The sequence below is a fragment of the Eleutherodactylus coqui genome, chromosome 1, assembly GCF_035609145.1.
Source record: "Eleutherodactylus coqui strain aEleCoq1 chromosome 1, aEleCoq1.hap1, whole genome shotgun sequence".
NCBI classification, from domain to species: Eukaryota; Metazoa; Chordata; class Amphibia; order Anura; family Eleutherodactylidae; genus Eleutherodactylus; species Eleutherodactylus coqui.
The window spans coordinates 39519093-39545533 of record NC_089837.1 but is presented as its reverse complement, the minus strand read 5'-3'; the positions used below and the strand labels follow the sequence as shown (position 1 = coordinate 39545533).

General features: G+C 48.5%; 1 protein-coding gene across 1 annotated transcript in view; it reads left to right on the top strand.

The window, feature by feature from the left end:
• LOC136612439 (zinc finger protein 721-like) overlaps window positions 1–26441 on the top strand; it is a 564334-nt gene that overhangs the window by 181389 nt on the left and 356504 nt on the right. The window contains exon 3 of the mRNA XM_066592832.1: window positions 5481–5660. Within this exon, the coding sequence (XP_066448929.1) occupies window positions 5481–5660 (180 nt within the window). The remainder of the gene's footprint in view (window positions 1–5480; window positions 5661–26441) is intronic.

The window sequence follows — 26441 nt, the reverse complement described above, 5'->3', positions numbered from 1 at the left end:
GGTGTAGACTGCTGCTATGATGTCTCCATACACTGCACACATAGGAGAGCAGGATCTCTTCTCTATCTCTGAGCTGGTGGGTGTAGACTGTTGCTATGATGTCTCCTTACACTGTACACATAGGGAGCAGGATCTCTTCTCTATCTCTGAGCTGGTGGGTGTAGACTGCTGCTATGATATCACCATACACTGTACACATAGGGGAGCAGGATCTCTTCTCCATCTCTGAGCTGCTAGGTGTAGACTGCTGCTATGATGTCTCCATACACTGTACACATAGGGAGCAGGATCTCTTCTCCATCTCTGAGCTGGTGGGTGTAGACTGCTGCTATGATGTCTCCGTACACTGTACACATAGGAGGGCAGGATCTCTTCTCCATCTCTGAGCTGGTGGGTGTAGACTGCTGTTATGATGTCTCCATACACTGTACACATAGGGAGCAGGATCTCTTCTCTATCTCTGAGCAGGTGGGTGTAGACTGCTGCTATGATGTCTCCATACACTGTACACATAGGGAGCAGGATCTGTTCTACATCTCTGAGCTGGTGGGTGTAGACTGCTGCTATGATGTCTCCATACACTGTACACATGGGAGAGCAGGATCTCTTCTCCATCTCTGAGCTGGTGGGTGTAGACTGCTGCTATGATGTCTCCATACACTGTACACATAGGGAGCAGGATGTCTTCTCCATCTCTGAGCTGGTGGGTGTAGACTGCTGCTATGAGGTCTCCATACACTGTACACATAGGAGAGCAGTATCTCTTCTCCATCTCTGAGCTGGTGGGTGTACACATAGGGGAGCAGGATCTCTTCTCTATCTCTCTGAGCTGGTGGGTGTAGACTGCTGCTATGATGTCTCCATACACTGTACACATAGGGAGCAGGATCTCTTTTCCATCTCTGAGCTGGTGGGTGTAGACTGTTGTTATGATGTCTCCATACATTGTACACATAGCAGAGCAGGATGTCTTCTCCATCTCTGAGCTGGTGGGTGTAGGCTGCTGCTATGATGTCTCCATACACTGTACACATAGGGAGCAGGATCTCTTCTCTATCTCTGAGCTGTTGGGTGTAGACTGCTGCTATGATGTCTCCATACACTGTACACATAGGGAGCAGGATCTCTTCTGCATCTCTGAGCTGGTGGGTGTAGACTGCTGCTATGATGGCTCCATACACTGTACACATAGGAGAGCAGTATCTCTTCTCCATCCCTGAGCTGGTGGGTGTAGACTGCTGCTATGATGGCTCCATACACTGTACACATAGGAGAGCAGTATCTCTTCTCCATCTCTGAGCTGGTGGGTGTAGACTGCTGCTATGATGTCTCCATACACTGTACACATAGGGAGCAGTATCTCTTCTCCATCTCTGAGCTGGTGGGTGTAGACTGCTGCTATGATGTCTCCATACACTGTACACATAGGGGAGCAGGATCTCTTCTTTATCTCTGAGCTGGTGGGAGTAGACTGCTGCTATGATGTCTCCTTACACTGTACACATAGGGAGCAGGATCTCTTCTCTATCTCTGAGCTGCTGGGTGTAGACTGCTACTATAATGTCTATATACACTGTACAGATAGCAGAGCAGAATGTCTTCTCCATCTCTGAGCTGGTAGGTGTAGACTGCTGCTATGATATCTCCATACACTGCAGACACAGGAGAGCAGCATCTCTTCTCTATCTCTGAGTCGGTGGGTGTAGACTGCTGCTATGATGTCTCCTTACACTGTACACATAGGGAGCAGGATGTCTTCTCCATCTCAGAGCTGGTGAGTGTAGACTGCTGCTATGATGTCTCCTTACACTGTACACATAGGGAGCAGGATCTCTTCTCCATCTCTGAGCTGGTGGTTGTAGACTGCTGCTATGATGTCTCCTTACACTGTACACATAGGGAGCAGGATCTCTTCTCCATCTCTGAGCTGGTGAGTGTAGACTGCTGCTATGATGTCTCCTTACACTGTACACATAGGGAGCAGGATCTCTTCTCCATCTCTGAGCTGGTGGGTGTAGACTGCTGCTATGATGTCTCTATACACATAGGGAGCCGGATGTCTTCTCCATCTCTGAGCTGGTGGATGTAGACTGCTGCTATGATGTCTCCTTACACTGTACACATAGGGGAGCAGGATCTCTTCTCTATCTCTGAGCTGGTGGGTGTAGACTGCTGCTATGATGTCTCCATACACTGCACACATAGGGAGCAGGATGTCTTCTCCATTTCTGAGCTGGTGGGTGAAGACTGCTGCTATGATGTCTCCTTACACTGTACACATAGGGAGCAGGATCTCTTCTCTATCTCTGAGCTGGTGGGTGTAGACTGCTGCTATGATGTCTCCATACACTGTACACATAGGGGACAGGATCTCTTCTCTATCTCTGAGCTGGTGGGTGTAGACTGCTGCTATGATGTCTCCATACACTGTACACATAGGGGACAGGATCTCTTCTCTATCTCTGAGCTGCTGGGTGTGGACTGCTACTATAATGTCTATATACACTGTACAGATAGCAGAGCAGAATGTCTTCTCCATCTCTGAGCTGGTAGGTGTAGACTGCTGCTATGATATCCCCATACACTGCAGACATAGGAGAGTAGCATCTCTTCTCTATCTCTGAGTCGGTGGGTGTAGACTGCTGCTATGATGTCTCTTTACACTGTACACATAGGGAGCAGGATGTCTTCTCCATCTCAGAGCTGGTGAGTGTAGACTGCTGCTATGATGTCTCCTTACACTGTACACATAGGGAGCAGGATGTCTTCTCCATCTCTGAGCTGGTGGTTGTAGACTGCTGCTATGATGTCTCCTTACACTGTACACATAGGGAGCCGGATGTCTTCTCCATCTCTGAGCTGGTGGATGTAGACTGCTGCTATGATGTCTCCTTACACTGTACACACATGGATTAGGATCTCTTCTCCATCTCTGAGCTGGTGGGTGTAGACTGCTGCTATGATGTCTCCTTACACTGTACACATAGGCAACAGGATCTCTTCTTTATCTCTGAGCTGGTGGGTGTAGACTGTTGCTATGATGTCTCCATACACTGTACACATAGGAAGCAGGATCTCTTCTCCATCTCTGAGCTGGTGGGTGTAGACTGCTGCTATGAGGTCTCCTTACACTGTACACATAGCAGAGCAAGATGTCTTCTTTATCTCTGAGCTGGTGGGTGTAGACTGCTGCTCTGATGTCTCCTTACACTGTACACATAGGGAGCAGGATCTCTTCTGCATCTTTGGGCTGGTGGGTGTAGACTGCTGCTATGATGTCTCCTTACACTGTACACATAGGGAGCAGGATGTCTTTTCCATCTCTGAGCTGGTGGGTGTAGACTGCTGCTATGATGTCTCCTTACCCTGTACACATAGGGAGCAGGATCTCTTCTCTATCTCTGAGCTGGTGGGTGTAGACTGCTGCTATGATGTCTCCTTACACTGTACACATAGGGATCAGGATGTCTTCTCTGTCTCTCTGAACTAGTGGGTGTAGATTTCAAAGCCACAGGTATAATTTCCATACAAGAAGCTGCAATCATGGAAGGGCCTGTGGCTCTAATAAAATTGCCAGTCACTGTGTGTGGATGTGCAGGGAATCCCTCTATATGACATGTGAAGGCTCTAAGAAGCTGTTTCTCTCAATGCTTAATAATTGAGGCTCTGTATATCACACATGATGATGATGACTATATGATGTAGAACATTTGCTTTCTCATAAAGGGCCGGCATTACTAAAACCCTCCAGTTCCTCCAGTTCTCTCATGTTCTCATCCAAAATGGTCCGCATGAATGACCCACTGAAGATGCAGAAGAACAATGAGATTACCACGAGAATATTCAACTTCACCTTGGAGATCATCTCCCTGCTAACCGGAGAGGTAAAGTTTTCTATATTTCTATTGTCTTTATTGTATTAGGTCAGACTGAGATCTTCACATTTGCGTTTGGAGGTTCCGTCATATAAAATGCCAGAAGTAAAAGTCCTGTAGTAAAATATTCGGTTCCGCCATGAGAGAGATGCGTTTTGCAGGGGATTCTCCTTTGCTATTCCTATAACAGAGCAGGAAAACAGAACCCCAGAATGCAGGAGTGAACATAGACTAAGGGAAGAGCAAATCCATTGTAGGAAGTAATAGGAACAATCCAGTGTCCTATATAACGGCTTCCAGACCTTCCAAGTGAGGGAGAACTAAAGAACTGAACAGCAGAGAATGTGAAGATTGGCCACCAACATGGTCAGTTCTGTATGGTGGGAACCAATGAGCTAATAGTAATGCTGTAGGAGCAATGAGAATGGTAAGGCCTCCTGCCCACGGCCGTGTTGGACTCCGCCAATGGAATATTGCAGCAGAGTCCAACACGGCCGCCCCCCAAAGATCCCATACTCAGCTCTCCGGATCGGCCGCACGAGTCCCGTCTGGAGAGCCGGCGCGCATGTACAGTGCAGCGCATGATGCTCCGGTGGTGGGTGATAACGCATAGTCATGTGATACTTTCACTGTGCTCACAGGGAAGTATCGCGTGACGGACGGCTTCCATTGACTACATTTTCCGCAGCAATTAAAACATGCCGAGATTTCTTTCACGCTGCAGAATTCCGTGGCAGAAAGCCTTAAATGGGGCAAAAATACATCTGTGGGAATTAGCCCTAAGTAGGCTCCTTGTAATGAGGAGGAAGAACAGCCAGGAGCCAGCAGGATCACATGGCCAGGGTTCGGCCCGGAGACTTGGAACTTACCACTAGTTTCTATATAGAATCACAGAAGATAAAACAGCAGGGGGACAACCGATGGTCCATCTAGGCTTCTCCTATACTTTCTTTTTATTTTTCACTTAGAATGGATATATATATAATATACAGGTTTACAGTCATTTACTTGCTTTGGGTTTTATCCGCCCGGTGTGAAACCAGTCTAAGGACTGCAGAAAAATGGTGATTATGCTTTAGATCTTCCACCATTCTTGTATCTTGTTCTAGTTTATCAATGTTTTCTTTAAGTGAGGTCTCCAGAGTTGAACACAATAGGGCTTAATTACTATTACTGTCTACAAGTTAGACAGAGCAAACATAGACTAGACAGTTTTAAAATGTGCCAGATTTAACACTCAATGCTACATCTGTTGTATTTTTAGGCTAGGTTTAGACCACCTATTAGTTAACTGAGTTTATGGCAAAAACTGCACCAAAATATGGGTGTAATTCATGGCAATTTGGGTCACACCCCTTTTTTCCAGAAACCAGAAAAACTGTCCAAAGGTGTCTTAAAAACACATGATAAATGTGTCCGAAGCATGTAAGACAGTTTTCTGGTGTAACCTGCACCAGAAAATTATAGTATTATGAATAGTAAATAAGCCCCAGTATTCCGGATGTGATCTCAGCAGACCACTATAGAGCGGTATTATAATCTCTCCCTTTCTGCTAATGGAGGAATACTGGGTTCAGTTCTCTACATGTCTCTCTCCATACACAGGATTACACAATAGTGAAGAAGACATCGGGTGATGGTACGACTCCCAACAGCCATCTCCATGAGTCAGGAGGATGGAGCAGGAGCCAGAGCCCCATCATAGAGGCTCCTCCTCACTTACCGATACACGAGCAGAAGATCCTAGAACTGACCAACAAGATCACTGAGCTGCTGACTGGAGAGGTGACACTGCTGGGAATGCTGGGTAATTATACAGTAACAGCACTAGAGGAGTCTGGGTAATGACGGTATCATTGTGTTGTCAGGTTCCTAAAAGGTGTCAGGATGTCGCTGTCTATCTCTCCATGGAGGAGTGGGAGTATTTAGAAGGACACAAGGATCTGTACGAGGATGTAAAGATGGAAAACCACCAGCCTCTTATATCACAAGGTAAGAATAATTTTTTTTTTTATACAACTTTATTATATTGGCATTTTTTGGGGGTTATTCAGTGGCTACCTTTATTTTTTTTAGAAACTCAGTGACTACTGACAAAATAATAATAATCACCCATGGTGTCCCCCCTGGTCTCTGCTCACTTCTGGGCATGGCTGGACTTATGCCATCTAAGCATAAGACCACATACAATAAAAAAACAAGCAGCCAGCGGCACTTACCAATTCCTAATACTGTGGGTGGAGTGGAATGATGCAGGCTTCAAATCCGGACTAGAGTCGTATCCCAAAGAAATCCACTTAGTTCACTAGTAAGAGCAGCATCCAAGGTGTAACTTGACAATCCATACAATCAAGATGACTTCAAAATCAGATAACAATTTTCTTTTTATTCCAAGGTCATGACAACAACGTTTTGACCCACCCTCTGGGTCTTTCTCAGGCTTTCTTAATCAGCTTGAGAAAGACCCAGAGGGTGGGTCGAAAGGTTCCTGTCATGACCTTGGAATAAAAAGAAAATTGCTATCTGATTTTGAAGTCCTCTTGATTGTATGGATTGTCAAGTTACACCTCTGATGCTGCTCTTACTACTGGACTAAGCATAAGACCACTGTGGCCAGTCACTGGCTTTAGCATTTCTATGGCTGACATCGGTGATTGGTGGTCGAGGCCACGTGCTTGAGGCCCTTACACAGGATGATAAATCGTTCAGTGTAAATGCATGCCTGAGCTGAACGACGAATGAGAATTAATTCGATTCTCATTCGTTGTTCAGTTTCTGCTTGTAGAAAACTAAATCATGCATTGTCCCGTGTAAACAGGCAGTCATTCATCCATGTACGACTGCCTGTTTACTGTGAATTGAGGCGGGCAGATGGAGCAATCCCCGGCCCGCTCTTCCTCCAAGAACGATCATTGCTGAGTTGACCTGTTGGGCATCTGCGCCCGACAGATTGTCCCATATAAAAGGGACCTTAGGCGGCATGTGACTAGCTGTGCCCGTAAGTGAGCAAAGCCTAGGGGGCGCCATAGGTGTATTGTGGTTTGTTTATTTATTTGTTAACAGTCTCTGAGTTCATTTAAAAAAAAGAAAATGCTTTTATTTTTAATTAGCCACTAGACAATCCATTTAACACAGTCTGCTGCATTGATACACACATGTAAGAAATGACGTGTAATGTAGAAGCTTCACAATGTATTCTCTTTCCCAGGTCGTCTCCACGCACCTGAGATCGCCTTCCTCCTGATAGGACAGGAACACACCGAGAGGTTAAAATCCCCCCCCCCCCCCCCGTCCCCCCTTCCTCAGTGTTTTCCTGTCCTGCCAGGAGGCAGGATCACCGAGAGGAGCTGGTGGAGACGCCAGCCTGAAGGTCTTACCGGCGGATCGGAGGGCAGTGGTCCAGCCTGCCCTCCCTTCCAGCAGAACGACTCCCGACACCACATGGGGTGGTTCCCCCGGGCCAGGTTCCTCCCGCGGCGGCCCATGGGGGGTTCAAAGCGGGGCTCCAGCTCTCCTCAGACGCCGGCTTAGGACCGAGCACGGCGCTTCCTGCTTCCCCTTAACGAGCACGGAGGGGGGCGGGCGCCGCGTCACGTGACGAGCGCGATGACGTCATCGCGGCAGGCTCGGCCGATGCTCGGAGGGGGCGGGGCTTAAAATTAAAGGCGCCAAATTCAAAAAAATTAAAAGGAACCTGAGAGAAGATGGCGCTGAGCAACTAAAAGCCACTCAGTGAGTATATGGCTTACTGCCCCAAAAGTGTCTGCAGCACCAGTATTAAAGACATGAGTGCTCCAGCACCAGAGGTTGCGGAATGTTCAGCCGCAGCAACCGTAAGTAGCCAGTGGGGCGAAACAAGGCATGCATATTCGTGTATGATATTTGTGAATGTTGCATCCTTATGCGCAAAAATTTTTTATCTGCCAGGGGGATAAAAAGGATGCCCCTCCCAGATCCAAGGCGAAAAAATGCGCAGAATGCGGCGCAAGACTACCGGCTTCGCATGTGAGGTCATTATGCAAAACATGCGTAGCCAAACTAGTCAAGGAGGAATCGGGGGGATTCCTCGAGGACGTCAGGAAGCTTGTCCGAGAGGAATTACGGTCAGCCCTGACGACTCCAAAAACGCCACCAACGGGGGCATCAGGGGCGAAACGCCGGAGGAAGGCATATAGCCCAGAGGAGCACTCAGACTCTGAAGAGAGTTCGGAATCAGAACCAGAAGAGCTGGTGTTCGAGGAGTCCTCAGAAGAAGAGGACTATAAAAAATACCTCTTCCACAGAGAAGACCTAACGGAGCTTATAAAATCCGTTAGAGCCACGTTAAAGATGGAAGAACCCAAGGAACCCCGCACCATACAAGACGAGGTCTTTGGGGGATTGGGGGAGTGGCGGAAACATACCTTCCCGGTCCACAACAATATATCCAAACTGATACATAAAGAGTGGAAGAAACCCGACACGGGATCCTTCTCCTCTAGGGGAGTTAGGAGACGCTACCCATTTGAGGAGGGGGTATGCTCAAGCTGGGAAGAAATACCCAGGGTGGACGTCCCAGTGGCTGAGGTGGCTAAAAGGACAACCTTGCCCTTTGAAGACGCCACACAACTGAGAGATCCAATGGATCGGAAGGCAGAGGGCCTATTAAGAAGATCCTGGGAGGCAGCCGCCAGTATGCTCAGACCAGGGGTCGCAGCCACGTGTGTCGATAGAACCCTGGAGGTATGGCTAGAGCAGCTGGAGCTGCATATCTCAAATAAAACACCGAGGGAACAAATTATAGATTCCCTCCCCATACTGAAAATGGCCACTAAACTAATACATGGAATGAAGGGACTGGAATACCCAGAGAGGCTATCCAAATTGGGATTATTCACCCTGGAAAAAAGACGGCTAAGAGGTGATCAAATAACCATGTATAAGTACATGGGGGGACAATACAAGGATCTCTCCCAAGATCTGTTTACACCCAGGACCGCGACGGTAACAAGAGGACATCCGCTACGATTAGAGGAAAGTAGGTTTCATCACCAACATAGAAGGGGATTCTTTACTGTAAGAGCAGTTAGACTGTGGAACTCTCTGCCGGAGGAAGTGGTGATGGCAAAATCCATAGAGGAGTTTAAAAGGGGACTTGATGTCTTTCTGGAGAGGAAGGACATTATAGGATACAAGTCTTAGGTTAATTGTCAATCCGGGTATACAGGCAGGTAGGAACTATTAGGGGTTGATCCAGGGAACAGTCTGATTGCCATTAGGGAGTCGGGAAGGAATTTTTTCCCCAAAAGGGCTAAATTGGTTTCTGCCCTTGGGGTTTTTTGCCTTTCTCTGGATCAACACAGGAGGATAGACAGGCTGGACTAGATGGACATTGTCTTCATTCAGCCTTACATACTATGTTACTATGTAATTTTTTGGCAGACGCAGCGGCGGAGTCTGTGAAACTCTCGGCAAAAACAACGGCCCTAACCAACTCTGCCAGAAGAGTTCTGTGGCTGAAGTCATGGTCAGGCGACCTGGCTTCAAAAAATAAATTATGCTCGCTCCCTTTTCACGGCCAGTTCCTCTTCGGTCCGGATCTGGACAAGATCCTAGAAAAGGCATCAGACAAAAGGAAAGGATTCCCGGAAGAGAAACAGTATAAAGGGAAGACCTTCTTCCGGGCCCCAGCCCAGCAGCCGGAACCATATAGAGGCAAGGGCAAGACGGGCCGCTGGAGTTACCCCAAGGGGGGCAGAGGGAGGTACTTCCTCTTCAACCCTCACCAGGGGGATCCAGCCAAGCAGAAGCCCTGACGCCATCCCAGTGGGGGCGAGGCTGCAGAGCTTCGTGGATCGGTGGGCCTCAGTGTGCAGGAGCCCATGGATCCCGGAGATCCTGCAGCAGGGATACCGAATCGAACTGGTGTCCCTCCCCAGGAGAAGATATGTCACTACCAGAGGTCCAGCACAGCAACTGCACCCGCTCCAGCAGGCGGTTCGGGACCTACAACGTCTAAAAGCAGTGTCCTTCGTGCCACAGAGAGAAGAGACCTGGGGGCATTACTCCAGACTCTTCCTAATAGAAAAACCAGGGGGGGGCTCATGCATGATAATAAATCTAAAACCCCTGAACATCTTTGTCAAATACCGAAAGTTCAGGATGGAATCAATCACTTCAGCAGTGAGGTTGATCCCCAAGGGAGCCTACATGGCATCGATCGACTTGAAGGACGCCTATTTTCATGTACCAATCCACAAGGACTCATGAAAATACCTAAGGTTCGCGCTAGAGATGGGCAAGAGGACAAGACATCTCCAATTCAGATGCCTGCCCTTCGGAATCTCCTCGGCACCCCGCATTTTCACGAAAATCATGGCGGAGGTCGCAGCCTACCTAAGGCAAAGGTCGATTCTCATAGTCCCCTACCAGGACGACATCTTAATTATAGTCGAGTCCAGAGAACTCCTAGCAGAAAACCTGACAACGGTGCTCAACCTACTACAATTTTTAGGATGGATAATAAATTGGGAGAAGTCCAGCCTAGACCCCAGCAGGGAAAAGGTGTTTCTAGGCATAACACTAGATTCAGAAACTCCATGCTCTTTTCTCCCCGAGTCAAAAGCGCACAAGATCTGACAGATGGTAGAATCCTTCCTTCAAAGACGGTCATGCTCAATCCGGGAGGCTATGTCCTTCCTGGGAAGCCTAACATCATGCATCCCGGGGGTGGCATGGGCTCAGGCGCACACCAGATCTCTGCAAGCAGCAGTTCTCGCGGCATGGGACGGCAAGCAATCCTCGCTAGAGAGAAGAATGCAGATAAGGAACTCAGTGAAGGTATCCTTAGGCTGGTGGACTTCCCCAGGGAATCTGCGAAGGGGGGTCCACTGGATGCAGAATCCGGCCACGCAGGTCACGACCGACGCAAGCTCCTGGGGATGGGTGGCGCACATCGGAGACAAGCTCCTACAGGGTCCATGGCCGCAGGAGATGAAACACCAGTCCTTGAACTACAGAGAGCTGCAGGCGATCTGGAAGGCCCTCCAGCACCTGGGGATGCGGTAAAAAACCAGCACATAAGAGTGCTATCAGACAATGTCACGGCAGTCGCCCATATTCGGCATCAGGGGGGCACGAGGTCGCCAGCTCTACAAAGCATCTCACAAAGAATCTTTCGCTGGGCGGAAGGCCGCATCCTCTCATTATCGGCAGTACACTTGAAGGGATCCCTGAATCAGAGGGCAGATTTCCTCAGCCGAAGGCGTATAGACCCAGGGGAATAGTCTCTATCCCAGGAGGCATTCCGGATCATGACGGACAGGTGGGGTCTCCCACAACTGGACCTGTTCGCATCCAGACAAAACGCCAAAGTAGAGAACTTCTTCACCCTCAGACCGGAGGACCGGCCAACAGCAGTGGACGCCCTGAGCCAGGATTGGGGAGGAGAACTGGTGTACGCTTTTCCCCCAATTCCACTAATCCCAAGGGTATTGCAGCACTTCAGGTCACAGGCATGCACCCTGATCCTAGCGGCTCCCTTTTGGCCAAGGAGGAGCTGGTTCAGCCTTCTAAAGAACCTGAGCATCCAGGAGCCTGTCACCCTTCCTGCTCACGCGAGTCTTCTAACACAGGGGCCTCTGAACCATCCCGATATAAGCAGACTCCACTTGACAGCCTGGATACTGAAGAATCCATAATTAGAGGCAGAGGATTCTCAGACAAGGTAGTCAGGACACTATTGGCAAGTAGAAAAGAGACAACAAACCGCATCTACCAAAAGATCTGGAAGAGGTTTATCTCTTGGAGACAGGGAAAGGACTCCTCAAGCAGCGGTGCTGACATCCCATTAATCCTGGACTTCCTGCAGGAGGGACTGGACATGGGCCTCTCCCCGAGCACCCTAAGGGTCCAGACGGCAGCCCTTAGCGCCCTTTTCGATACTAAGCTAGCGTGAGATAGGTGGATCAGTAGATTCCTGACGGCGGCAGATAGGTTGCGACCTAGACCTACTAATATATGTCCAGACTAGAACTTAAATTTGGTCTTGGGGGCTATGTTGGCGGAACACTTCGAACCAATTGAGGGGCTCTCAATAAGAACGCTCACAATTAAAACAATTTTTCCTAGTGGCCATTTCCTCAGCTAGACGGGTTAGTGAGCTACAAGCCCTGTCCATCCGCCACCCGCTCCTCAAAATAACACCAAATTAGTCTTCAAAACGGACCCGACCTTCTTTCCTAAAGTAGTGTCACCATTCCATAGGGCACAGAACATAGTAATCCCCTCATTCTTTAATAACCCAAAAAACGAGAAGGAGAGAGCCCTAAATTGCTTAGACATCAGGAGAGCGGTCCTGAAGTATATCGAGGCCATAGGTCCATGGAGGCAGGACGACAACCTGTTCGTCCAATTCTCAGGCCCTAACAAGGGGAAAAAAGCAGCTAAAAGCTCTATAGCCCGGTGGATCCGCCTGGCCATTAGCGAATCATATAGGACCCTGGGGAAAGAGGACCCCGCGGCTCTTAAAGCCCACTCCACAAGGGCAGTAGCGACTTCATGGGCCGAGCATAGCTCGGCATCTGTGGAACAAGTGTGCAAGGCAACAGTGTGGAAGAAGCCACACACTTTTGTCAGACATTATAGGGTAAAAGTGCAACTTGATGAGGACATGACCTTCGGTCGTAAAGTCCTCTCGGCGGCAATCCCACCCTAAAAATAGCTTTAGTTGGTACGTCTCAGGTGGTGCTGTCGTGGAGACGACCTGGGAAAAGGGTGATTATACCTACCCGATAATCGGGTTTCCAGGAGTCTCCACGACAGTACCCGTACATTCCCTCCCCCCCCCCAAAAAAAATAATAATAATAAATAAATAATAAATAAAATTTTACATATACCAGATAGGTAAAGAAATTTAAGTTAGCTCCTACCCTGGCAGTTTCGTTAAAATACACTGAGGAAGGGGGGACGGGGGGGAGATTTTAACCTCTCGGTGTGTTCCTGTCCTATCAGGAGGAAGGCGATCTCAGGTGGTGCTGTCATGGAGACTCCTGGAAACTCGATTATCGGGTAGGTATAATCACCCTTTTCTCATCAGATTAGAGCCTTTCATTTGCTATACACATCAAACAATCTATCCATAGAGCTCCATTTACTCATTGGATGCCAAGAGAGTGTCCTTTGAGCATCCATAGCTGTTATATGTTTAGCGCAGAGTCTCAAGGCAGCAGAAATGCAGTCCTAAGCTCTCGCTCATGACCTGAAGGTTGCAAGTTCAATCCCCACACGGTTCAGGTAGCCAGCTCAAGGTTGACTCAGCCTTCCATTCTTCTGAGGTCGGTAAAATGAGTACCCAGCTTGGTGGGGGGTAATAAACAGCTTAGCTGAAAGCTGCAGAATAAGTTGGCGCTATATAATAAACAAGATTTATTTTTTTATTTTTGTTTACTTGTTTTTATTTACTTATTTTCAATGCTAAATGGAATAGTTTAGTAGACATCGTTTGTTTGCAGTTGCATTCAGCAAAGTGAACCACTAGAAAGCTATGAGTCTGATTTAACAACAAGTACAACAGTTATACTTACTAATAGCACTGATTGCACTTCTGGAATACAATTGCTGATGTTTAATAAAAAAGGCAGTAATGAGAGATTGAGGGTGCTTAATCTGATTTTATCAGCAGAGGGCATGGGCTGGGTGGTGGATTGAGATGAGGGAGACGTCACCACCGGGCATCAGCGCTGGAAATACAAACATTCAAACGAAAAAGCTGTACTTCGCATGACCAATGGCGAGCCACCGCGGTCATCTGCATTACAGTAGACTCAGATTCTCAGGGTTGCCGGCTGGGCTCACAACTGGAATCCGCCCGTGTGAGCCTGGCCGTAGACCCATCAAGAGATTGCTGTACAATTTTAAAGTATATCTGACTTTTTAGAATAAGCTGCAGTGTGTGTACAGGAGAAATAATACTGTATCTGGCCATTATATATCATGTATATGGCATTTATCACCAGCCCCCTCCCCCCTGCAGGCTCAATCTCTAATTCCCTGTTCCAACTCTAATTATCAGTTTTCTCTGAGCTGGTGGGTGTAGACTGCTGCTATGATGTCTCCATACACTGTACACATAGGGAGCAGGATCTCTTCTCCATCTCTGAGCTGGTGGGTGTAGACTGCTGCTATGATGTCTCCATACACTATACACATAGGAGAGCAGGATCTCTTCTCTTTCTCTGAGCTGGTGGGAGTAGACTGCTGCTATGATGTCTCCATACACTGTACACATAGGAGAGCAGGATCTCTTCTCCCTCTCTGAGCTGGTGGGTGTAGACTGCTGCTATGATGTCTCCTTACACTGTACACATAGGAGAGCAGTATCTCTTCTCTATCTCTGAGCTGGTGGGTGTAGACTGCTGCTATGATGTCTCCATACACTGTACACATAGGGGAGCAGGATCTCTTCTCTTTCTCTGAGCTGGTGGGAGTAGACTGCTGCTATGATGTCTCCATACACTGTACACATAGGAGAGCAGGATCTCTTCTCCCTCTCTGAGCTGGTGGGTGTAGACTGCTGCTATGGTGTCTCCATACACTGCACACATAGGAGAGCAGGATCCCTTCTCCATCTCTGAGCTGGTGGGTGTAGACTGCTGCTATGATGTCTCCTTACACTGTACACATAGGAGAGCAGTATCTCTTCTCTATCTCTGAGCAGGTGGGTGTAGACTGCTGCTATGATGTCTCCATACATTGTGTACATAGGAGAGCAGGATCTCTTCTCTATCTCTCTGAACTAGTGGGTGCAGAGTTTCTACTGAATTTCAAATAATAAAAGTGCCAGTCACTGTGTGTGGATGTGCTGGGAATCCCTCTATATGACATGTGAAAGCTCTAAGAAGCTGTTTCTCTCAATGCTTAATAATTGAGGCTCTGTATATCACACATGATGATGATGACTATATGATGTAGAACATTTGCTTTCTCATAAAGGGCCGGCACTAAAACCCTCCAGTTCCTCCAGTTCTCTCATATTCTCATCCAAAATGGTCCTCATGAATGACCCACCGAAGATGGAGAAGAACAATGAGATTACCAAGAGAATACTAAGCTTCACCTTGGAGATCATCTCCCTGCTGACCGGAGAGGTAAGCTTTTCTATAATTCTATTGTCTTTATTGTATTAGGTCAGACTGAGATCTTCAGATTTGCGTTTGCAGGTTCCGTTATATAAAATGCCAGAAGTAAAAGTCCTGCAGTGAAATATTCGGTTCCTCCATGGAAGAGATCTGTTTTACAGGGGATTCTCCTTTCCTATTCCTATAACAGAGCAGGAAAACAGAACCCCAGAATGCAGGAGTGAACATAGACTAAGGGAAGAGCAAATCCATTGTAGGAAGTAATAGGAACAATCCAGTGTCCTGTATAACGGCTTCCAGACCTTCCAAGTGAGGGAGAACTAAAGAACTGGACAGCAGAAAATGTGAAGATCGGCCACCAATATGGTCAATTCTGTATGGTGGGAACCAATGACCTTATAGTAATGTTGTAGGAGCAATGAGAATGGTAAGGCCTCCTGCCCATGGCCGTGTCGGACTCCGCCAATAGAAATATCACAGCGGAGTCTGACACGGCGCCCCCCCAAAGACCTCACCTCTCTGGACCCGCCGCACGAGTCCCGTTTGGTGAGCCGGCGTGCATGCACAGTGCAGCGCATGAAGTGCTGGCGGTGGGCAATGACCCGTAATCACGCGATACTTCTGCTGTGTGCACAGCGGATTTATCACGCCACGGAAGGCTTTCAATTGACTACAATGGAAGCCGGACGCGCGTTTTTCCGCAGGAATTAGAACATGCCGCAATTTCTTTCACGCTGCGGAATTCTGCAGAGTGAACATTAAAAGGCAGAAAACTATTAAGTTCATTAAATGCGGCAGAAATACATCCGTGAGAATTAGCCCTAAGTAGGCTCCTTGTAATGAGAAGGAAAGGACAGCCAGGAGCCAGCAGGATCACATGGCCAGGGTTCAGCCCGGAGACTTGGACTTTATCACTAATTTCTCTATAGAATCACAGAGGACAACAGATCTCGTCGTCTCCTATATTCTCTTTCTTTCTCCCTTAGAATGGATATATATAATATACAGGTTTACAGTCATGTAGGCCCCCTGTCCACAACCGTTGTGGAATATTCCGGGGGACGAGGGGGGAGCGCTGACAGGTCTCAGCGGTGAGCCTATCTAACAAATTGCGGGATGCCGCGATTTAGATCCCGCGAGCGGAGAATCGCTATGACTCCCAGCTTTCCATAGCAGCGCCTCCCGCCCGTGGACAGGCAGCCGTACTTTTGCTTTTCTTTTCAATAATTTTTATTGGGTTTTATAATAAACAGATAATAAATGAAAGTTGACCTATTGCTTTTCTAACCACAATTGCTCTCTTTTAGTAAAGTATTTTCTGACATTGCTTCTGATCTTAACTTGCGCCTCCTTGTCTTAGGTTTATTTTTTCCCTAAGAGGTTTGATCGGTCATGTCTAGAGATGAGCAAACGTACTCGTCCGAGCTTGATGCTCGCTCGAGTATTAGGGTACTCGAGATGCTCGTTACTCAAGACGAGCACCACGCGGTACTCGAGTCAATTCCATTTCCTTCCTTGCATGTTTTGCGCCATTTTCTGGCCAATAGACCTGCAGGGAAGGCATTACCACTTCCTCCTGTGATGTGCCAGCCCTATCCCACCCCCCTGCAGTGAGTGGCTGGCGAGATCAAGTGACCGCCGAGTATATAAGGCACCCCACCCGCTGCTCGCCTCAGACACACGCTGGCAGAGATTAGGGAGGGTGCTGTTCCTGCTATAGGGAGAGTGTTAGGCTACTGTTTGCGTCTGCAAGAACCCCAACGGTCCTTCTTAGGGCCACATCTGACCGTGTGCATTACTGTTGTGGCTGCTGGGAGCAGCTTTGCACCAATTTTTTTTTTTCATCTTGGGCTCTGCAGACTATTGCGTCCTCAGTCTGCAGTCAATTATACAGAGTATAGGGGCAGTACTGGTGAGACAGGGACAGTGCTAGTGTAGAATCCTGTCCACAAGTACCCCAAAAAAGCTCCTCCTTAGGGCTACCTGTGACCGTGTGCATTACTGTTGTGGCTGCTGGGAGTTGCAGTGGCTCACTATTAGCCAGCTAGGCCTTTCTGCAGGCAAGCATATAATTACATGTACAAGTGCAGGCCAATAATTGCCTAATTTTTAACACCGCTCTGTGCGTCTCGTCAACTTCACGCACAGCGTACGGCCACCGCCACTGATAGAGGGAAAGACATATACACGCTATCTAGGCTGTTGGCTTTTTCAAAAAGAAAAGCTGAAAAATAATCCTCCTTAGGGCTACCTGTGACCGTGTGCATTACTGTTCTGGCTGCTGTGAGTTGCAGTGGCTCACTATTAGCCAGCTAGGCCTTTCAGCAGGCAAGCGTATACTTTTTTCGGCCTACAGTGTGCGTTACATAACCGCTGTCAGCCTCCAAGTGCAGGCCAATAATTGCCTAATTTTTTACACCGCTCTGTGCGTCCCGTCAACTTCACGCACAGCGTACGGCCACAGCCGCTGATAGAGGGAAAGACATATACACGCTATCTAGGCTGTTGGCTTTTTCAAAAAGAAAAGCTTTAAAAAAATCCTCCTTAGGGCTACCTGTGAGCTTGTGCAGTTTTCTGCGTGGCTGCTGGGAGTTGCAGTGGCTCACTATTAGCCAGCTAGGCCTTGCTGCAGGCCAGCGTATAATATTTTTGGCCTACAGTGTGCGTAACACAACCGCTGTCAGCCTTCAAGTGCAGGCCAATAATTGCCTAATTTTTTACACCGCTCTGTGTCTGCTGTATTCGAAATACACCATGCTGAGGAGTTGGGGTAGGCCTAGAGGACGTGGCCGTGGACGCGGGCGAGGACGCGGAGGTCCAAGTGAGGGTGCGGGCACAGGGCGAGTTCCTGGTGCAGGTGAATCGCAGCCGGCTGCTGCGGGATTAGGAGAGAGGCAAGTTTCTGGGGTCCCCAGCTTCATATCACAGTTTTTGGGTCCACGTGGTAGACCTTTATTGCAAAATGAGCAGTGTGAGCAGGTCCTGTCGTGGATGGCAGAAAATGCATCCAGCAATGTATCAACCACCCAGTCTTCTACGCCGTCCACTGCTGCAACTCTGAATCCTCTCGCTGCTGCTCCTCCTTCCTCCCAGCCTCCTCACTCCATGAAAATGACACATTCTGATGAGCAGGCAGACTCCGCTGTCCTCGGCCCCATCCAGCAATGTCTCTCAGCGCAGCGTCCAGCGTCGCTAGCGGAAGCGCAAATACGCCGCCACGCACCCGCACGCTTAAGCATTAAACGTGCACATTGACAAATTGATCAGCCTGGAGATGCTGCCATACAGGCTTGTGGAAACGGAGGCTTTCAAAAACATGATGGCAACAGCGGTCCCATGCTATTCGGTCCCCAGTCGCCATTATTTTTCCCGGTGTGCCGTCCCAGCCCTACACCAGCACGTCTCCCGCAACATCAATCGTGCGCTCACCAACGCGGTTACTGGGCAGGTCCACTTAACCACGGACACGTGGACAAGTACTGGCGGGCAGGGCCACTATATCTCCCTGACGGCACATTGGGTGAATTTGGTGGAGGCTGGGACCGAGTCAGAGCCTGGGACCGCACACGTCTTACCCACACCCAAAATTGCGGGTCCTTCCTCGGTTCTGGTATCTACGGCGGTCTGTGCCACCTCCTCTAAACCCTCTCCCTCCTACTCCTCCAACAATGAAAACATTCTTGGCAAATGCTTTCGCTTTGGTCCGTCTTGCACCAGTCCAAGAATTTCACCTCTAGCGGCACAATACGAATGCCCTCGGCCGTCCCTCTTAATCATGGCCCCAGTTCCGAAAACCAACAAAATACAACCGGGGTCCTATTCTATTATTCCTAGCTGAAGCATTCAGCCAACCGGTAGAGCAATAGTGGAATACCAACTCCAACATGGGCGGCTAGTGGGAGTCAGCCTCCCCAATTCTTTACCGAGGAGTGGGCCTGGATGGCAGACATCTGCAAGGTCCTCGGAAACTTTGAGGAGTCTACCCAGATGGTGAGCGGCGATGCTGCAATCATTAGCGTCACCATTCCTCTGCTATGCCTGCTGAGAAGTTCGCTGCAAAGCATAAAGGCTGACGCTTTGCGGTCGGAACAAGAGACGGGGGAAGAGAGTATGTCGCTTGATAGTCAGAGCATCCTCATGTCTATATCTCAGCGCGTTTTGGAGGAGGAGGAGGGGGAGGAGCAGGAGGAGGAGTGGAAAAAAAGCTGAGCCCACTGCAGAGGGTACCCATGCTGCTTGCCTCCCATATGTTCAGCGTATATGGCCTGTGGACGAGGAGGAGGAGGATCCGGAAAGTGATCTTCCTAGTGAGGGCAGCGATGTGTTGCGTACTGGTACCCTGGCACACATGGCTGACTTCATGTTAGGCTGCCTTTCTCGTGACCCTCGCGTTAGACGCATTCTGGCCACTACGGATTACTGGGTGTACACCCTTCTCGACCCACGGTATAAGGAGAACCTTTCCACTCTCATTCCCGAAGAGGAAAGGGGTTCGAGAGTGATGCAATACCACAGGGCCCTGGTGGACAAACTGATGGTAAACTTCCCATCTGACAGTGCTAGAGGCAGAAGGCGCAGTTCCGAGGGCCAAGTAGCAGGGGAGGCGCGATGATCAGGCAGCATGTTCAGCGCAGGCAGGGGAACACTCTCCAAGGCCTTTGCCAGCTTTATGGCTCCCCAGCAAGACTGCGTCACCACTCCCCAGTCAAGGCTGAGTCAGAGGGAGCACTGTAAAAAGATGGTGAGGGAGTACGTAGCCGATCGTACCACCGTCCTCCGTGATGCCTCAGCTCCATTGAACTATTGGGTGTCAAAGCTGGACACGTGGCACGAACGTGCGCTGTATGCCCTGGAGGTGCTGGCGTGCCCTGCCGCTAGCGTCTTGTCAGAGAGGGTGTTTAGTGCAGCTGGGGGAATCCTCACAGACAAGCGTATCCGCCTGTCAACTGCCAGTGCCGACATGCTTACACTCATAAAGATGAACAAAGCCTGGATTTCCCCAGACTTCTCTTCTCCACCAGCGGAGAGCAGCGGAACCTAAAGATTCTTTTCGCTGCAACCGCAGATAAAAGCACTTTTCTCTATCACCGGAAGAACGGGGCATTTAGCTTTGTCAATCTGTCTCTGACATTAGTCCTCCTCCTGCTCCTCCTCCTTCTCCAGAAACAACATGTCATCGCGCTGAACTGCCAATTTGTTCTGCGGCCTAAAAGGCTCATCTAGCACTCTTATCCAACTAATTTCTCCGGCCTTCGCCTACGCTCATGGTACGCCAATGTTTCAGAGGTTGGCCTATACTATTACTACAAACATTTTACTGGGGTCTGCCTGCCTATACTTCTGCTACAAGATTATTACTGGGGTCTGCCTATATGTCTGCCACGTAAATGTTACAGGTGTCTGCCTATACTACTGCTCCATAAATGTTACAGGGGTCTGCCTATACTGCTGCTCCATAAATGTTACAGGTGTCTGCCTATACTGCTGCCACTTAAATGTTACAGGGGTCTGCCTATACTTCTGCTACAAGAATGTTACTGGAACTGTTTATACTATGGGTGCACACAGACTTCCCATCGTGGTGTTTTACCTATCTGGCCCAAAAATACTCACTGACTAGGGCATGAATTGTGGGCCGAGGCCAATATATATTTTCTCTCGTGTTACCAGAGTTATCTGTGAAACTCGTTTCGGCCACTGAAGAGGAGCGTTACTGCCTTAATGAGACGTTCACAGCTGTACTAGCATCAGAGTCCGCTCTATGCCCGCGTTTACTGAGGGTGTGTGCAGTGACCTATGCCCTCGGTGGAGTGAAAGTCTGCCATGTTTGGGCACTATAATTTCTTCATGTTTATTATATTCTTTTGAATCCTTCGGCTCGCCTACGCTGTGGGTGCACAAAGACTTCCCATTGCGGTGTTTTACCTGTCGGGCACAAAGTCACTGACTGACTTGGGTAGGGTGCAGAGTACAGATGGCTTTCCCCTTGCGGTGTCGATTGAGCTATCCGACACCAACACAGAATGAATAGTGTGAGGGGACCTGGATTGCCCATTGCTATGTAACTCGCGGCACCTTGGGTACCACAGTGTGTTTGCTGGAACCAAGCCGTACCAAGGGCCTGCTCACATACTTCCCACACAGGCTACAGTGGGTCCTGGTCATGGTTTCTTGGCCTTGTAAGGACACCTCCTCCTCCTGCTTGGGGTCAGGGGATCAGCACTGGGCATCATGTATTTGCTCTCGTGTTACCACAGTTATCTGATACGCTGGTTTGGGCCAAAGAAGAGGAGCGTTACTCCATTAATGAGACGTTCACAGCTGTACTAGCATCAGAGTCCGCTCTATGCCCGCGTTTACTGAGGGTGTGTGCAGTGACCTATGCCCTCGGTGGAGTGAAAGTCTGCCATGTTTGGGCACTATAATTTCTTCATGTTTATTATATTCTTTTGAATCCTTCGGCTCGCCTACGCTGTGGGTGCACAAAGACTTCCCATTGCGGTGTTTTACCTGTCGGGCACAAAGTCACTGACTGACTTGGGTAGGGTGCAGAGTACAGATGGCTTTCCCCTTGCGGTGTCGATTGAGCTATCCGACACCAACACAGAATGAATAGTGTGAGGGGACCTGGATTGCCCATTGCTATGTAACTCGCGGCACCTTGGGTACCACAGTGTGTTTGCTGGAACCAAGCCGTACCAAGGGCCTGCTCACATACTTCCCACACAGGCTACAGTGGGTCCTGGTCCTGGTTTCTTGGCCTTGTAAGGACACCTCCTCCTCCTGCTTGGGGTCAGGGGATCAGCACTGGGCATCATGTATTTGCTCTCGTGTTACCACAGTTATCTGATACGCTGGTTTGGGCCAAAGAAGAGGAGCGTTACTCCATTAATGAGACGTTCAATGCTGTGCTAGCATCGAAGTCCGCTTCATCCCTACGGCTGCTGAAGCTGTTGGGCGAGGCCTATGTCCCGGGGGAACTGCAACTGCGCCAGGTTGGGCCTGTGGAACTTTTTCCTGCTAATCCAGTCTTTGGAGCGGTGAAAGAAAACGTAACTGATTTACTGAGTCCGTCGCAGATGAACTAGCATCGAAGTCCGCTTCATGCCTACGATTGCTGAAGCTGTTGGCCGAGGCCTATGTCCCGGTGGAACTGCAACTATGCCAGGTTCGGCCTGTGGAACTTTTTCCTGCTAATCCAGTCATTGGAGCGGTGAAAGAAAACGTAACTGATTTACTGAGCCCATCGCAGATGAACTAGCATCGAAGTCCGCTTCATGCCTACAATTGCTGAAGCTGTTGGCCGAGGCCCATGTTCCGGGGGAACTGCAACTACGCCTGGTTGGGCCTGTGGAACTTTTTCCTGCTAATCCAGTCATTGGAGTGGTGAAAGAAAACGTAACTGATTTACTGAGCCCGTCGCAGATGAACTACCATCGAAGTCCGCTTCATGCCTACGATTGCTGAAGCTGTTGGCCGAGGCCTATGTGCCGGGTGAACTGCAACTGCGTCAGGTTGGGCCTGTGGAACTTTTTCCTGGCTAATCCAGTCTTTTGAGCGGTGAAAGAAAACGTAACTGATTTAATGAGACCTTCACAGGTGTGCTAACATCGAAGTCCGCTTCATGCCTACGATTGCTGAAGCTGTTGGCCGAGGACTATGTCCTCGGCGCATTGTAAGTCTGCCATGTTTGGGCACTGTAATTTCTTCATGTTTATTACTTTCTTTTGGATCCTTCTGCTCGCCTATGCTGTGGGTGCACTAAGACTTCCCATCGCGGTGTTTGACCTGTCTGGCACAAAGACACTGACTGACTTGGGTAGGGGGCAGAGTGCAGATGGCTTTCCCCTTTCGGTGTCAATTGAGATATCCAACACCTAGACAGAATGAATACTGTGTGGGCACACGGATTCCCCATAGCTATGTAACTCATGCCCACGTTTGCAGCTCCTGATGGAGGTTCGCACTTTATTGGAATGAAGATCGAACGTCAATTTCTCATTGATTCTCAACTGCATTGTGGGCTATCGCCCCCCCCCCTTTTAAAGAGGGTCGCTACCTGGCCCTGCCAATCCTCTGCAGTGTGTGCCTCCGGTTCCTCCTCATCGCAGACGCACTTATAAATAGACATGAGGGTGTGTGGCTATGATGCCAGCTAAAGGCTGCGCAGGGGCACTTTTGTGTGCGCTGCGGGCGCAGGGTCGTGCGCGCGCGCGCGCGCGCGCGGGGGGGGTTGTGCAACATGTAACCCAGGAGAAGAGGCAGTGGATTGTCCGGCAGGCAGTGATTGTGCTTGGTTGGAGGTACTGTGGTGCTTAGCTAAGGTGTGCTTTGCTCATGAGGGTTTATCCGAAGTAAAAATTGTTAGGGGGGGGCAGACTCTTGCCACTATTGTGGCTTAATAGTGGTACCTGCGAACCTGAGATGCAGCCCTGCATGTTGCCCCTCGCCCGCCCTATCCGTATCTGTGTCGTTTCCATCACTTTCGTAGGTTTTGAAGATTTGCACAAATGAAGTCAATGGGGTTCGTTACTCCAAACGAACTCTCGAGCATCGTGGAAAGCTCGACTCGAGCAACGAGCACCCGAGCATTTTGGTGTTCGCTCATCTCTAGTCATGTCCCCACTTTCCCTTCCATCTTCCAGGCTATACAGATTAGGTTCTTTAAAGAGACTGCTGTTGCCATCTTTTTGCACCTCTTTCTCGGGCAGCACAAGGTAGTGACAGTCACACTGATTTCAGTGATCTGTCTGTTGTATGTATCTGTGCAGTAGTTTTGGAGAAACTTACCTTTTATCAGTAGCAGGACATTCATTGAGAACTACAGGAAGTAGTCTTGGATATTCATGAGCTGTAGCTTAGCTACACCCACCCATGTTATAGCTGTGCACCCCTCCCGCAGGTCTACCAATCATTGGTCTCCAGACTAAACCCCTGAATACGTTTCAGCTGGTGAACATATTCCACAATGTGAGGGAACTCCTATCCATGGTGTAAAGCGCATAGTAATAGAGACATTTATATTTGTCATAGAACATGATCATGGTGATATGTCCTGCATTACAAGCAACTATAACACGTCATACCCTGTATACCTTGTATACCTGTATACCTGTATACATGTCATACCCTTTGGCATTATTTAAGGCCTTGATTTCCAATGTGATGCAATGCTATGATGAAAGGCTGCATGACAGCCGAAACGCATCAGCCTGTTCTTTAATCCCTGTGCGTTTGGGAATTTTTAATGTGTTTTCAATAAAGGAGGGATTTTTTTTTCTTTTTAAGAATATTGGTGCTGGATCAAATTTTCACATTTTTCATAAAGAGAATTGCCAATCACTGGCTGGAGGGAGGAGTAGGTGTGGCCAGCCTGCAGCTCATGAATATGCAGGACTAGTTCTATTTCTGGCTGCTACTAGATAAATGTAAGTTTCTCCTAAACTACTGCACAGTTCCACACAGAAAACACTTATGTTGCTCTCAGTGAGTACTACAAAAAATGGTGATTATTAGAGTTGAGCGAGCATGCTCATCTGAGCTTGATGCTCGTTCGAGCATTAGCCAGCTCGATGCACTCGTTACTCGAGCCGAGCAGCATGCTGTGCTCGGGTGCTCGAAAAAATTTCACCCTGTTTCCTTCTTCCCCACTAGTAAAAAGAATTCCCTACTGCTGAATCTGCCACATCTGTGACAGATGCAGCAGAGGTATTTCATCAATTCCCTACCGCAGCTGTCACACATGACAGCTGCGGTAGAGGATTCTGCTGCCGACACCCGTTAATTTGTTTTTTTAGGGAAGGGCTTTAAACATAAGCCATTCCCTGAAAAACAATAATTTTAGTGTAAAAAAAAATAAAAATGAAAAATAAACGTACCTGTCCGCCACTGCCGTGTCCCCCTTGGGGATGAAGAACACATCTGCCGCATTTGGCAGATGTTTCCTTCAACCCCGCTACTAAAACGAATTCCCTGCTGCACCTGCCACATCTGTGACAGATGCAGCAAAGGAATTCTTCATCCCTGCGGGGAATATAGAATTCCCTACCACAGCTGTCACTGATGACAGCTGCAGTAGAGGATCCAGCTGCTGGCATCCTAAAATTGTTTTTCAGGGAAGGGCTTTAAGTATAGGCCTTCCCTGAAAAACAAGAAGAAATGGTGAATAAAATAAAATGAAAAAAGAACACTCACCTTTCTTCAGCTGCCTCTGATTGGCTGAGCAATATGACCAATTAGAGGCAGCTTTCAGCTATTGAATGACAGCTGAAAGCTGCCTCTGATTGGTCCCTGCCCTCAGCCAATCAGAGGCAGCACTCGCCCATTCATGAATTCATGAATGGGTGAGTGCTGCCTCTGATTGGCTGAGCGCAGGGACCAATCAAAGGCAGCTCTCAGCTATTGAATGTCAGCTGAGAGCTGACTCTGATTGGTCCCTGCGCTCAGCTAATCAGAGGCAGCTCTCAGCTGTCATTCAATAGCTGAGAGCTGCCTCTGATTTATCACCGTATTCAGCCAATCAGAGCCAGCCCATTGAGAGCAGTGCAGGGAGAAGAGCCAGCTCTACGCGGCTGAGCCCCGGCAGCTAAAGAAAGGTGAGTATTCTTTTTTTTTTTTATTCACCATTTCTTCTTGTTTTTCAGGGAAGGGCTTATATTTAAAGCCCTTCCCTGAAAAACAATTTCAGGATGCCGGCAGCTGGATCCCTTACCGCAGCTGTAATCTGTGATAGCCGTGGTAGGGATTCTTTATTTCCTGCAGGGATGAAGAATTCTTTTGCTGCATCTGTCACAGATGTGGCAGTTGCAGCAGGGAAGAACACATCTTTCGCATGTGGCAGATGTTTCCTTCATCCCTGCGTGGACATGACAGAGGCAGACAGGTAAGTTTATTTATTTATTTTACACTAAAATTATTGTTTTTCAGGGAAGGGCTTTATATGTAAAGCCCTTCCCTGAAAAACAATTCAGGGGTGCAGGCAGACCATTGTTTTCAATGGAGCAGCTGGTAGCAGCCGTGGTTCGATTGAAAACAATGCAGTGCATGGGTCACCTTGAAAAATGATCAAGTCTCCCATTGACTTCAATGGAGTTTATTACTCGAAACGAGCTTTCGAGCATTACAAAAAGCTTGGCTCGAGTAACGAGCACCTGTTCATCTCTAGTGATTATGCTTGAGATCTTCCACCATTCTTGTATCTTGTCCTTGGACTTGTTCTAGTTTATCAATGTTTTCTTTAAGTGAGGTCTCCAGAGTTGAACACAATAGGGCTTAATTACTATTACTGTCTACAAGTTAGACAGAGCAAACAAAGACTAGACAGTTTTAAAATGTGCCAGATTTAACACTCAATGCTACATCTGTTGTATTTTTAGGCTAGGTTTAGACCACCTATTAGTTAACTAGGTTTACGCCAACATTTTACACCAAAATTTGGGTGTAAATCAA